Source organism: Macaca thibetana, chromosome 12, assembly GCF_024542745.1.
Source record: "Macaca thibetana thibetana isolate TM-01 chromosome 12, ASM2454274v1, whole genome shotgun sequence".
In the NCBI taxonomy this organism is placed as follows: domain Eukaryota; kingdom Metazoa; phylum Chordata; class Mammalia; order Primates; family Cercopithecidae; genus Macaca; species Macaca thibetana.
In genome coordinates, this window is record NC_065589.1 from 102,443,905 (window position 1) to 102,458,269 (window position 14,365).

The following is a 14,365-nucleotide window of genomic DNA, read 5'->3' on the forward strand; positions in this document are numbered from 1 at the left end:
GATTTTACTATTAGAAGAGTTTCTTCTAATAAGAGATTATTAGAAGAAATAGAATATTATATATTTAGAAACTTTATTGCATTTGTTTGTGTGTGTGTGTGTGTGTGTGTGTGTGTGTTTTCTTTCCTAAGAGCACAGTAGACACAATAGAGGAATAATTTTAGACCACTGCTTTGAATGTGGTTCTTTACAAGTTTGGGTAGGCACTAATGTCATTTAGGCATCTTGTATTTGTTCTACAAACTCCCTCAGGCAAGTTAAATATAATAATCTATTTTATATTAAATATTTTACTTTAGTTTTTTAGTTTTTAAATTACTGATTTACCATATTACCAATTTACCACATTTCTTTAAAATCAGTAACATTCTGTCATACCCAGCCATGGCAGGGACCAAGTTGTCGTTTCTTATAGTGATTGTTGATAATCTTGTCAATGAGGCAATCAGTTGGGGAGTTTGAGAAGCCTCCCAGTTCCTGGTTTTTAAATTGTGTGGTTTGACATTTAGCATCTGGGTGTCGGAAATATGTTGTCTGGCTTATAAAACTGAATATTTTTACATTCAGGTTTATTTTTGACTGGTCTGAGTGCTTTCACCAACAAGGCACCAGTGAAGTTTCAAGATGCAAAGGGTGTGTGACTAGTGACTGTAAATTTCTGACACATAAATTTCAAGTCTATGTGACAATAGACATAGATATGTCTATCTATCAGGACACACTTGAGAATAAGTAGCTGTATCAAGAAATGCATTTGGTGAAGAAACATGAATTATCATTTTGAAACATGAACCCATTTCTAGGCTCAAGCTAAAAGTGCCTTAAAATTATGCCATAATGGTGCATTACCATACAACATAGAAGAGTGCAATTTGTGATGACAAGGCTTCTGAGCTATACGTAAAGACTCTGACTAGGCATGCAAGGTGCAGCATTCATAAACTTTTAATAGAAGTATTTTAACATGGAAATTGAAATATGTAATTTAATGGATTTCATTTTCTGTTCCATATGAAATTTAACGGGAAATGAGATGGCAGGAGTTGGCTTGGTTCTTAGTGAAACCTATTGGACCCTACAAAAGCAACATGCATAATTATGGACTAAATTTAATAATTTTTTCTCCTTTCTCTGTGTCAGCAGAAGTAAAAAACTAAACTACTAGCATTAGTGTTAAAGTTAATAAAAGGTTGTTATAATGGCTTTTGGTGACAACATGGAAAAACTTTCGTTTTTCATAAGAATATCCATAACAACTGTTTTTATTTACATCAAGTATCAACATTTTCATTCTTTGATTCAAAAATATTTGTTGATGGTCTATTTTATTAGTCTAAAATACGATACTGGGGAAATCAAAGAAAAGACTATCTTCCCTAACTTGAAGGAGTATCAATGTAATTATAAAAACAGCATGTATACATCTGCTAATAAATCAAACAAGAGTTTCTCTAGTCCCTGTCACCAAGTCAAAATTAATCCAAATCTTGGATGCTTTGAGTCTGACATAGTCTCAGATTGCTTAGTAAATCTGTGACCTTGAGATAACTTCTTCAAGCTTCAGTCATTACCAGTAAAATGTGGTTTAAAATAGTATCTACCGCAAGGGTTATTGTGTGGATTAAATTATGCATTACACATGTAATACATATGCATCCTGTGTATTAAAAGCATTCATGAAGTGTTAGCTCTTACTGGTAATTAAAAAAGATGAAAAGATAAGTGAAAACTCATGAATTCTGGTAAAACGTGATTTAGGGAGTCTTTCATTTGTAAATACCGCTGTATTAATTGGTTTCTCCTTCGCTTTTCTCTCTTGCTCAAAATATCAGAAGTATTATACTTTGGATGAATGCTGTGGATCTTGACTGGTCTCTCTGAAACTCTCTTGGTTCTTATCTAAACTAGTCTGTACAGCAGAGGCAGAAGAATCTTTAAAACTACAAACAAATAATGACATTAATCTGCTTTAAAAATGTTAACAGTTGACCGCTGCTTTCAGAATAAAACTCAGAATCACAAACCATAGCCTGTAGAAAGGAATGTGTTATATGCCAGCCCTTCTTGCCTTTCTCATGCGGCCTATTTTCTTCCCAGATGTCTGAGGGAGAGTCACACTCAGCCTTTGTTCAGTTTCCCAGCACTTCATGCTCCCCATCGTTGTTGGATTTTGCACCAAATATTCCCTCTGTCAAAGTCCTTTCTTCCCAGTCCCCCTCCTCTTTGCTTTTTTGTCCTTCCCTTTCCCAGGACAATCTTAGATGGCATACCAGAGCAGTTATTATTTTTACACTCTCATAGCAAGCAATCTGTCCTTCATACTGATGTTAAAAATATGCATTTACTAAAAATTAAAACAGCTGTAAACCTCAAAGTATGGCTCTTGTTAGAGGAAGGAATGTTTGTTTTAGCTCAGGCTGCTATAATAAAATGCCATAGACTGAGTGGCTTAAACAACAGAGACTTATTTCTCACAATTCTGGGGGCTGGGAAGTGTGAGTTCAAGGTGTCAGCATGATGAGGCTCTAGTGATGACCATACCCCTTCTTTGTCCTTTCTTTCTGTGTCCTCACATGACAGAGAGAAAGGGCTTTCATCTCTCTTCCTCTACATATAAGGACATTAATTTCATCATTGGGGTCCCACCTACATGACTTTGTCTAAGCCTAATTACCTCCAAAGGCCTCACCCCCAATTATCATCATACTGGGGTTTCAACACCTGAATTTGTGTGAAGGGGACACAATACTCAGTCCATAATACTATTACAGGTGACTGTTTATATTCATGAAATACCGACTAGGAAATGGCATGCTATCTCTAAAGAAATCCAAAAGACAAATACCATATTAAATCTGTGTACTTACTAGGTATTAGCAGTCTTTTCAGATTTCCAATAGGACAATTTCTGCATTAGTTTTCCAAGGCTCCAGTGTGTATTTGTTTGCATGTGTGTGTGTTTGGAGGACTGACAGTGATGTGAAAATCACTGTTATACAGCAATGTGTCCTGCACTTACATTGATAAAATTTTTCTAAGCACAAGAGAACTTAAGAAAGAACTCTCTTGTCATTTTGTAAAATGAGATGTTCTAATATATTACAGATAAAGGTAGACATTTTCCTTTCCTCTCTAAAAAGGTTGAAGTTTGGGGATATTTGCTTTTTTTTAAGTTAAAATTTTATTTTACTCACAACTCAGAGTTCTTTGTACTGCTCCAGTGCCTGTCACTTTGAGTACTGAGCTCTTTCCCCTAGGAGGAAAAGACAAAGAAGTTGGGCAAACCATCTGCATAGCAGTGGGTAATGAAGCGAAGCGCTTAGAAAAGAAAACAGATGAAGAGAGCCCCCAATTCAATGCCAAAATACTCCTATGGGGTTGCAATTTTCAGTCCAGGTTTTTGAAAGTCTTGAGCGCAGCCAGGCCATTTGAGCAGGTGCAGTGCAAAGGCCTCAAAACTCACAACAACGCGTGTTCCTACTCATAAGTGGGAGTTGAACAATGAGAACACATGGACACGAGGGGAACATCACATACCGGGGGGCCTGTCAGAGGGTGGGGGGCTAGGGGAGGGAGAACATTAGGAGAAATACCTAATCTAGATGACGAGTTGATGGGTGCAGCAAACCACCATGGCATGTGTATACCTATGTAACAAAACTGCCAAGTTCTGCACATGTACCCCAGAACTTAAAGTATTGGGGAAAAAAAAAAAAAACTCACAACACTACAGCCGGTGCTAGGCCCCACTGTACGCCTGGATTGCAGAGCTAACGCGAGGCAGCCACCATCTCCCCATGATCTCTGTGTGAATTTGGGAAACGAATGGGAACTATAAGGGACATTGAAACTATACCCTTTGAGAGTAAGTATCTAAGGTACACCTAGTATGTTGACAGCTATTTCATTACTGGGTAGCACCAGATGCAAAGTAGGGAAAACAAAATATAAACAGTGACAGTAAAAATAGTATTTTACTCTGCTCCTGTCCTTCTATGTGCTGCTACTCAACTTTCCATTACTGCTTTTCTTTTCCTGTCTGCATGACAGTGATACAATGAGAAAGTTGTAATGAGTTGGACAGATAGGCTGTAGTGGGCTTACACCATTTTGGCTGGCAGCAGAAGTCCCATCAACTCCCTTTTAATTGAATACAAAAGCATATATTTGATACCAATTTGTAAGGTAAAAAAGGAAAGAAATATAAATTTCTAGTCCAAAATGGTGAATAATTATATATCTGTGTGGTAAGATTATTATTTTATTTATTTTTCCACTTTTCTCCGTTTTAAAATTCTTAACTACCCAAAGTGGGTCCCCGAATCAGATCATGGGCACCTGGAAGCTTGGGAGAAATGCAGAATCTCAGGGACAATACCTGACCTAGTGAATCCAAGTCTGAATTTCAACAACATCTCAAAGTGATTTATATGCACATTAAAGTTTAATAAATATCCCTTCATAAAATAGAAATTACTTATATATTCAGAAAAAATGGAAGTAATTGCTTGTATGAGAGAGTAATTAGCAGTTAATTTAGAATGAATGTGGCAGGGTTTTGGGAAATCAGAAGGATAATGTTGTTAATTACCTCACAATAATTTACAGTGTTTTGGGGTTTTTTGTTTTGTTTGTTTGTTTGTTTTTTGAGACAGAGTCTTGCTCTGTCACCCAGACTGGAGTGCGGTGGCATGATCTTGGCTCACTGCAACCTTTGCCTCCAGGGTTCAAGCGATTTTCCTGCCTCAGCCTCCTGAGTAGCTGGGATTACAGGCACGCATCACCATGCCTGGCTAATTTTTTTGTATTATTAGTAGAGACGGGGCCTTCACCATGTTGGCCAGGCTGGTCACAAACTCCTGACCTCAGGTGATCTGCCTGCCTTGGCCTCCCAAAATGCTGTAATTACAGGCATGAGCCACCATGCCTGACAATTTATATTTTGATATAGGATGAGGGAGAGAGAGGTGGTAATCTTTTAATTATCATATTCCTTAAATTATCTATTTTCTCCAAACTATGCCAATTTCAGTAGTTGCTAAATGTTTTAATGTTAGAGTATAGTAATTCCTATGGAGGCAATGTGTGGCAAAAGGATGGGGTTGGGATTTGGAGACGAAATAAGAAAGTGGTTAACAATGTGAACAGTGGGTGCAACTTTGCCACTTTGGCCAGGTTACCTAATTTATCTGCTCTTAAACTTTCTCATACATGTGAAGAAGATTATGTCTTCCTCACAGTTTATTAGCAAAACACTTAAATTGGTAATTGGCATGTAAGCTTGGTACATTTGCTGTTCTAATTTGGAGTTTAACCTTATACCAAATTCCAGATCCTACGTTAATGAGGTGTATCACTGTTGGCAAGTTGCAAATCTCTCCAAGCTGTTTCTTCGTATCTGAATACAATCTGCAATAATCCTTCCCTCACTCAATGATCTTAAGAATTAAATGAATAATGTTTATAAGTACTTACTAAATACCTTGTATAATTTTCTGATTGGCTAGAATCATTGTGTGCATTAATTTTTGTTTGTTTTGCTAAATATTTATTTCTTGATTACCATTCCTTTGCAGTAATCATTCTTGTAAAAGTTTCTTTTTTTTTTTTTTTCCTGGTTACAGGGAAAAGTAACCCAGTGAGTCCTGTTTGGAATATTAATACTGAGGCCAAAAAATCAAATTGATATCTTTATTAAAAATTTATATTTAGACAATTTAATTTGATTTTCAAATACAAAATTTAGAACAACTCTGCAAGCAGAAATCACTAAAGTCTGTAGTTCTAAAGTGGATACTGATTGCCAAGCTCTCTTGGCTTAGAATTTGATAAGGCAGAAGGCCCATTTCTTCATTCTAAGTATATGCCACAGCGCCTCCATCGATATAATTTCTCCATAAAAGGAAGGAATTACTTCCTATATTACATAATAGGAAGGCACAGATTTGTTCCAAATGAAACCAGGGCCTGGTTTTCTGAAAAATAAAATAAAACAGATAGACCACTGGCTAGATTAATAAAGAAGAAGTGAGAAAAGATCCAAATAAACAATTAGAAATGACAAAGGAGATATTACCACTGACCCCACAGAACTAGAAATAACCATCAGAGAATATTATGAGCACCTCTATGCACATACACTAGAAAATCGAGAATAAATACATTAATTCCTGGACACATATACCCTTCCAAGATTGAGCCAGGAAAACGTTGAATCCCTGAGCAGACCAATAATTAGCTCTGAAATGAAATAAGTAATAAATAGCCCACCAACCAAAAAAGCCCAGGACCAGATGATTCACAGCCGAAGTCTACCAAATGTACAAAAATGAGTTGGTACCATTCCTGCTGAAATTATTCCAAAAAACTGAGGAGGAAGAAATCTTTAACAACTCATTATATGAGGCCAGCATCATCCTGATACCAAAACCTGGTAGAGACATAACAAATAAAGAAAACTTCAGGCCAATATCCTTGATGAACATTGATACAAAAGTTCTCAAGAAAATACTAGCAAACTGATTCCAGCAGCACATCAAAAAGCTTATCCTATGATCAAGTAGGCTTTATCCTTAGGATGCAAGGTTGGTTCAATATATGCAAATCAATAAAGGTGATTCATCATATAAATGGAACAAAAGACAAAAAAACACATGACTGTCTCAATAGATGCAGGAAAGGCTTTTGATAAAATTCAACACCCAAAACCTCAATAAACCAGGTATTAAAGGAACATACCTTAAACTAATAAAAGCCATCTATGACGAATCCATAGCCAACATCTTATTGAATAGACAAAAGCTGGAAGCATTCCTGTTGAAAATCAGCACAAGACAAGTGATATATTTTGGCTGTGTCCCTACCCAAATCTCATTTTAAAATGTAGTTCCCATAATCCCCATGTGTCATGGGAGGGACCCTGTGGGAGGTACTTGGGTCATAAGGATGGTTACCTCCATGCTGCTCTCATGAGAGTGAGTAAATTATCATGAGATCTGATAGTTTTATAAGGGGCTTTCCCCCTTCTTTCCTCTGCACTTCTCCTTGCTGCTGTCATGTGAACAACATGTTTGCTTCCCCTTCTGCCATTATTGTAAGTTTCCTGAGGCCTCCCCAGCCATGCTGAACTGTGGATCAATTAAACCTTTTTTCCTTTATAAATTATGCAGTCTTAGGTAAGTCTTTGTTAGTAGCATAAGAATGTACTAGTACAACAAGGATGCCCTCTCTCACCAACCCTTTTCAATATAGTATTGGAAGTCCTGGACGGAGCAATCAGGCAAGAGAAAGAAATAAGGGGCATCCAAGTGAGAGAGGAAATAAAAATATCTTTGTTTGCAGACAATATGATTCTATATATAGAAAATACCATAGTCTCAGCCCAAAAGCTTCTTTTTTTTTTTTTTTTTTTTTTGAGACGGAGTCTGGCTCTGTCGCCCGGGCTGGAGTGCAGTGGCCGGATCTCAGCTCACTGCACGCTCCGCCTCCCGGGTTCACGCCATTCTCCTGCCTCAGCCTCCCGAGTAGTTGGGACTACAGGCGCCCGCCACCGCGCCCGGCTAGTTTTTTGTATTTTTTAGTAGAGACGGGGTTTCACCGTGTTAGCCAGGATGGTCTCGATCTCCTGACCTCGTGATCCGCCCGTCTCGGCCTCCCAAAGTGCTGGGATTACAGGCTTGAGCCACCGCGCCCGGCCAACCAAAAGCTTCTTAAGCTGATAAACAATTTCAGCAAAGTCCCAGGATACAAAATCAACGTACACAAATTACTAGGATTCCTATACACTAACAACAACCAAACAGCCAAATCAGAAATGCAGTCCACTCACAATTGCAACACACACACACACACACACACACACACACACACACACACGCAAAATACCTAATAATACAACTAACCAGTGATGAGAAAGATCTCTGCAAGGAGTACTACAAAACACTGCTCAATGAAATCAGAGATGACACAACCAAATGTAAAAGCATTCCATGCTCATGGATATGAATAATCAATATTTAAAAAATGGCCATACCACCCAAAGGAATTTATAGATTAAATACTATTCTGATTAAACTACCATTGAAATTCTTCTCAGAGATAGAAAAAAATGGTTTTAAAATTCATACGAAACCAAAAAATGCCCAAATAGTCAAGGCATCCTAATCACACAAACTGACTTCAAACTGTACTACAGGGCTACAGTAACCAAAGAGCATGGTACTCATACAAAAACTGGCATATAGACCAATGCAACAGACTAGAGATTACAGAAATAAGGCTATATACCTACAACTGTCTGATCTTCAACAAAGCTGACAAAAACAAGCAAAGGGGAAAGGACTCTATTCAATAAATGGTGCTGGGATAACTAGCTAGCCACATGCAGAAGATTGAAACTGAACCGCTTTCTTAAGCCATACACAAAAATTAATTCAAAATGCATTAAAGAATTAAATGTAAAACTCAAAACTATAAAAACCCTGGAAGACAAGGTAGGCAATACCATTCTAGACATAGGAACAGGCAAAGATTTTGTGACAAGGCACCAAAAGCAATTACAACAAAAGCAAAAATTGACAAATCGAATACAATTAAACTAAAGAGCTCTGCACAGCCAAAGAAACTATTGGCAGAGTTAACAGACCACCTACAGCACGGAAGAACATTTTTGCAAACTATGAGTCTTACAAAGGACTAATACCTAGCATTATTAAGAAACTTAAATTTACAAAAAAAAAAAAAAAAAAAAAAAAAACTCATGGAAATGTTGTCAAGTGACAGACACTTTTCAAAAGAAGGCATACATGCAGCCAAAAAAATATGCAAAAAACCTCAACATCGAGAAATGCAATTAGAGAAATGCAAATCAAAACCACGAGATACCATTTCACACCAGTCAGAATGGCTATTATTAAAAAGTCAATAAATAACAGATGCTGGCAAGGTTGTAGAGAAAAAGGAAAATGTTTTCAACCATTGTGGAAAACAGTGTGATGATTTCTCGAAAGCCTAAAAATAGAGATACCATTGGACCCAGCAATCCCATTACTGGGTATATACCCAAAGGAATGTAAATCATTCTATTGTAAAGATACATGCACATGTATGTTAATTACAACCCTACTCACAATAGCAAAGACATGGAATCTACCTAAATGCCCATCAATGGTAGACTGGATAAAGAAGATGTGCTGCATTTATACCATGGAATACCATGCAACCACCAAAAATAACAAGATCTTGTCCTTTATAGAAACATGGATGGAGCTGGAGGACATTATCTGTAGCAAACTAATGCAGAAACAGAAAACCAAATACCACATGTTCTCACTTATAATTGGGAGCTAAATGATGGGAACACATGGACATATAGAGGAGAACAACAGACACTGGGACCCATTGGAGGGTAGAGGGTGAGAGGAGCGAGAGGATCAGGAAAAATAATGAAAATAATGAATGGGTACTAAACTTAACCCCTGAGGGATGAAACAGTCTGTACAATGAACCCCTGTGATACAAACTTACCTATATAACAAACCTGCACATATACCCCTGAACTTAAAAGTTAATAAAGGAATATAAATGTTTTTATTACCACCGAATTATACACTTAAAGATTGTAAAGATGACAAATTGCACACATATGTTATACTTCTTCTTCTCTATACATCTCTTTATTTAGGATTTTGTTAATTTCTCTTAGCAATGTTTTATAGTTTTCAGATTCTTGTACATATGTTTTTATATTTAAATATTTTATATTTGTAGAGGCTATTGTAAATAGCTGTTTTTTATTTCAATTTCTAATTGTTCATAGCTAGTATACAGAAATACAATTTACTTTTTAATAACAGCCATGTATCCTGCAATTTTACTAAATTAATTTATTCATTCTAGCAGTATTTGTTGTAGATTCTGTTAAATGTTTTACGTAGAGGATTTAGTCACTTGCAAATGAAGACAGTTTGACTTATCTTTTCCCATGTAGATTCTTTTTATTTTTTATTTTTTTGCCTTATTATACTAGTTAGAAACTCCAGGATAATGTTAAATAGAAGTAGTGACAGTGATCACCCCTGTTTTGTGCCTCGTTATATTTCTATTATTAGTTTTTGAGTTTTTTGTCAAGAATAGAAGCCATATCTTATCGTGGTTTTTCTGCATGTGTTGGGACATGTATATGAGTTTTCTTCTTTAGTCAGCTATTATGGTGAATTATGCTGATTGATTTTTTAATATTGAATCAAGTTGTATTCCTGGGACAAATCTAATTTTATGATGTATTAGCCATTTTATTGACATAAAAACCCAGTTTTTAGTTTTACTGATTTTGCTCTATTGTTTTTCTGTTTTCTATTTTGTTAAATTTCCCTTCTTTAGTTTCTTCCCTTTATTACTTTGAGTTTAAGTTACTTTTCTTCTAGTTTCTTAAAGTGGAAGCAGAAGTCATTGATTTGAGGATTTTCTTCCTTTTTACATTTTCCTTGCATAGTAGTTTGCTGGTATACATTTTTATACTCTCATAAAAAATTATTGACAGTTAAGCTAGTTTGAAACAGTTTGCTCCTTTCAGGCTTGGCTTCTACAATTTGTTAGAGAAGACTAGAACAAAGTTTATTTAGTCTAGGTTAACAGTTCCCCACTGCTCAGGCAGACCCTAAAGAGTATTCGGAGTCTCATGAATTAGAATTTGAATTAAATATTTGAATCTGATTGTTGTTAACAGGCATGATTTCTGGACCCATGTGAACTTGGGGACTCTTCTCTCTCATCCTTTCCAGTGGTTCTTTCACCAGCCTGGAGGAGTTGGCTCGCACACATGCATGCACTTATCAGTACTTGACTGAATGCTCCAGGATGACTCTTTTCAGATACCCACAGTTCCCTCTGCTGAACTCTCTACTCTTGACCCTCTGCCCAGTGAGATATAGCAACCCATAACTTTCCCATAACTTTCACTTCCCATAACTTTTATTCATGGAATTATCTGGGCTCTGTTTCTGTCCTGTGTGTGCTGCTACTTATAATCTCTCTCTGGTAAATGGTGGATGCCATGGGATGCACCCAGTATTTCCTATTACCCAGAAATCAATGCCTTTCATTTCCTGATGTGCAATGTTTTCAAAAGTGTTGTTTCCTATATTTTGCTGTTGTGTGGTTGTCTTAGATGAAAAGATAAATCTAGTCCCTTTGCTCCATACTGATCTGAGTGACAGTATGGTCTTTACTTCTAAACTTTTATTCTCAGACATGTACTAGTTTAGTCACTCATGTGGTGAACTTCCTGAAGAAAGAACCTAGATCTTATGGTTCTTTATATTCCATAGGTAGTTCTGGGAACTTGATGAGTATCTACTGTATATCCGGTGATTTCTTACTGAAGGTTAATAAATGTTTATAATCTTCATCTAATATTTTTGGCTTGTTGATTTTTGTTTATAATACCAAACAATATACTTGTTGTACACATTGAATTGTTAAATAAAAGTATACTTGAGATATTATGTAAGCACATTGCAAGCACTAACAATGACTAAAACATTTTAAATATAAAGCATATCATAATTCATTTAGTAAAATTTTATTTTTATCTGATGATTTATGTTAATTAAATCCAACTAAACCAAATCTTTTATTTTTGAAGCAAAAATGGGTGTGGATATATAAATATCTATATATTCATCATAAAAATACAGTATTTTAATTTATTTCAGGTGATAGTTAAGTCCGGCCCAGGAACTTTCCTCAGCTTGGCTGTTTATGACAATTATATATTCTGGTCAGACTGGGGAAGAAGAGCTATCCTGCGGTCCAACAAGTACACAGGAGGAGATACAAAAATTCTTCGTTCCGATATTCCACATCAGCCAATGGGAATCATAGCTGTTGCCAATGACACCAATAGCTGTAAGTTATAATAGAAAGCAAATGTATTTCCTCATTGTATACTCTCTGATCTCTAAAAACGTATAGATGTTTCCTAGTAATAGTTGGATTTGTTTTTTCTTTTTAAAAATATTATTTTTTATAACTATGATGGTTGATTTTGTTTTTTTTATAGTTCTTAGGAATAGTGTTCAAGATTTGGCTGTTCAAAATATTGAAATTATCTGAAATATTCAAGGCAACTTCTATATTGCATAATTTACCATCACAGGAGCAGTTCATTTTTAATTATTTCTTCTAAAAATTTTATTTCTCTCTCAATCTTCATATCTTTGAATTTTCAAATCATGAAAATTACACTTGATAGATAAACTTTGCATCTGGGCTTAACAGTTCTTTAGTCAATGCAGTGCTTACAAAATTGCAGTTTGCAGTATCAATGTGGTTTCTAGCAGAACTAGTTCATTTGATGCCATGGTATCAGATGGATTAGAAAAATTTGATTAGTGTTACATACTTTTGTAATGTACTTAGCCTTAGGAGTGCTTAGATTTTCAAAAGTCCTGAATGTTGCTTTTTAATGGCATATTATTGAGAGATTGAGGTAGTCTAATAGTTTACTATTAATATATATCTAACATAGAATAGAAATTCGATATAAAATGTTACCAATACAACCTCTTTATTGTAGGTGAACTTTCTCCATGTGCATTATTGAATGGAGGCTGCCATGACTTGTGCCTTTTAACTCCCAATGGGAGAGTGAATTGTTCCTGCAGAGGGGACCGAATATTGCTAGAGGACAACAGATGTGTGAGTAAGTAAAGAGAATTGAAATGTAATATGACATATCTGTTCCAAATTCCACATACATAACTGAAATTGTGTTTGTGTATTCATGAAGTTATACTCTCTTCCAATATTAGAAGCTTAGTCATGTTATCTCTCTGCTCTAAAGAAAACTGAGTTCGCTGTTCTGCTTAGTTATAACACCATGTACTAGATAATGATAACCAAAATGGTAACATATGTTTTTACCCTCCTGGTTGTGCACTAGAAAGTATTGGGGCTAGGTAGAGAAGTATCTGCACACAATGGTCATCTGAAAACTTCCAGTTGTGACTTTGTGAATTCAATCAATAGCAAAAGTAATTGAAGCTGAAATAAACTGGTATACAGGCAGTATATCAGTAGCCTTGCAGTAAAACCACTCACAGTCCGTCACAGTATGTAAATGAGAGAGAATGGCTCATGCAGCTTATTTGTAATCATTTCCAAACTGTTAATTAAGAGTGTAACATTTCAGCCTTGCATGATGTTTATACCTCCCAAAGGCATTACAATCTTTAATTAGTACCATTACAATATACACTTATTAACAGCTAAGTTTCCAAAACTGTTTCCAAAATAAATCAAGGTTCAAGTGTTTCAATACTGCCATGAAAAGCTTGCAAGCAAAATTTAAAAAGGTTAATTTCCTTTTAACATTAAGACAATATATATGTGAGGTGGGAGAGAAGAATCTTGTTGGAAATTGGTGAAATCACTCTCAGGATGTGTCAAATTTGATACATTTTTTTCTCTCCTCACCCATTAAATATATCCTCAGTGCATATCTTTTCATGCAGAAAATTAACAGAGTTGGATATGTCTACATAATAAAAATAAGTATTTTTCATCTTCATCTTCAGTCGTTTTTTACTCTCTTTCCAATGGAAGGATTTTATCTCTTTCCTGCTCTTCAATGTAAGTGCTTGGGCATAATTTTCTTTAGCTTTAAAACTATTACACCATATACAAAATAACATAGACATATTTTCTCACTGTGCAAGTTGATACTACAACCCAAAAAGGCACCTCTTAGCACAAAAAGTAAAAGTTGTTTTATTTAAGACTGTGCCAAAGCAAATGAGAAAATGATGCAATTGGTCAAAATTTTAAATACAGATGGCCAATTTCCATATTTCGGACCACAAATTCCCATATTTCTTTGTCACTTAACACTTCTCTGAATTGCTCAGGCAATGGCTTAAATTCTTTCAGTTTGCCTTTGTGGTTTCAGCTGTAATGATCTGGATCTGATGCCATCTGTAAGCCTGGAGTGTTAGACATGCATTAGAATCACTCATGTTTCTTTCACAGGTCACTGCAGGCTAGTAGTGAAGCAATGCCTTTAGTCACAACGGCAAAGCTTATTTCTGTACAGTGGAGGCCTGTCCTTGCTGCATAATACATTCAATACAACTGTCCCTACTAAGCTTTTCTCTATTGATGAGAGGAAATGAATCAGGAAGAAAACTGTCATTTTAAACAAGCACGATTGTATTCACATGGAACTGTAGAGTGATATTGGATTCCTCAGAGCTCACAATCTGTTATAGAGGCAGACGACATCCATTGTGCATTCATATTGAAATCCTGTAGTCCAGCGGAGAGATTAGAGAGTAACTCTTGGCTTCTCCTTGTCAAATTCATCTTT

General features: G+C 35.9%; 1 protein-coding gene across 3 annotated transcripts in view; it reads left to right on the plus strand.

Moving 5' to 3' along the window:
* Positions 1-14,365, plus strand: part of LRP1B (LDL receptor related protein 1B) — a 1,933,102-nt gene that overhangs the window by 1,600,012 nt on the left and 318,725 nt on the right. For all 3 annotated transcript variants that reach the window (XM_050752792.1, XM_050752793.1, XM_050752794.1), the window contains exons 44-45: positions 11,715-11,907; positions 12,578-12,703. In XM_050752792.1, the coding sequence (XP_050608749.1) occupies positions 11,715-11,907; positions 12,578-12,703 (319 nt within the window). The remainder of the gene's footprint in view (positions 1-11,714; positions 11,908-12,577; positions 12,704-14,365) is intronic.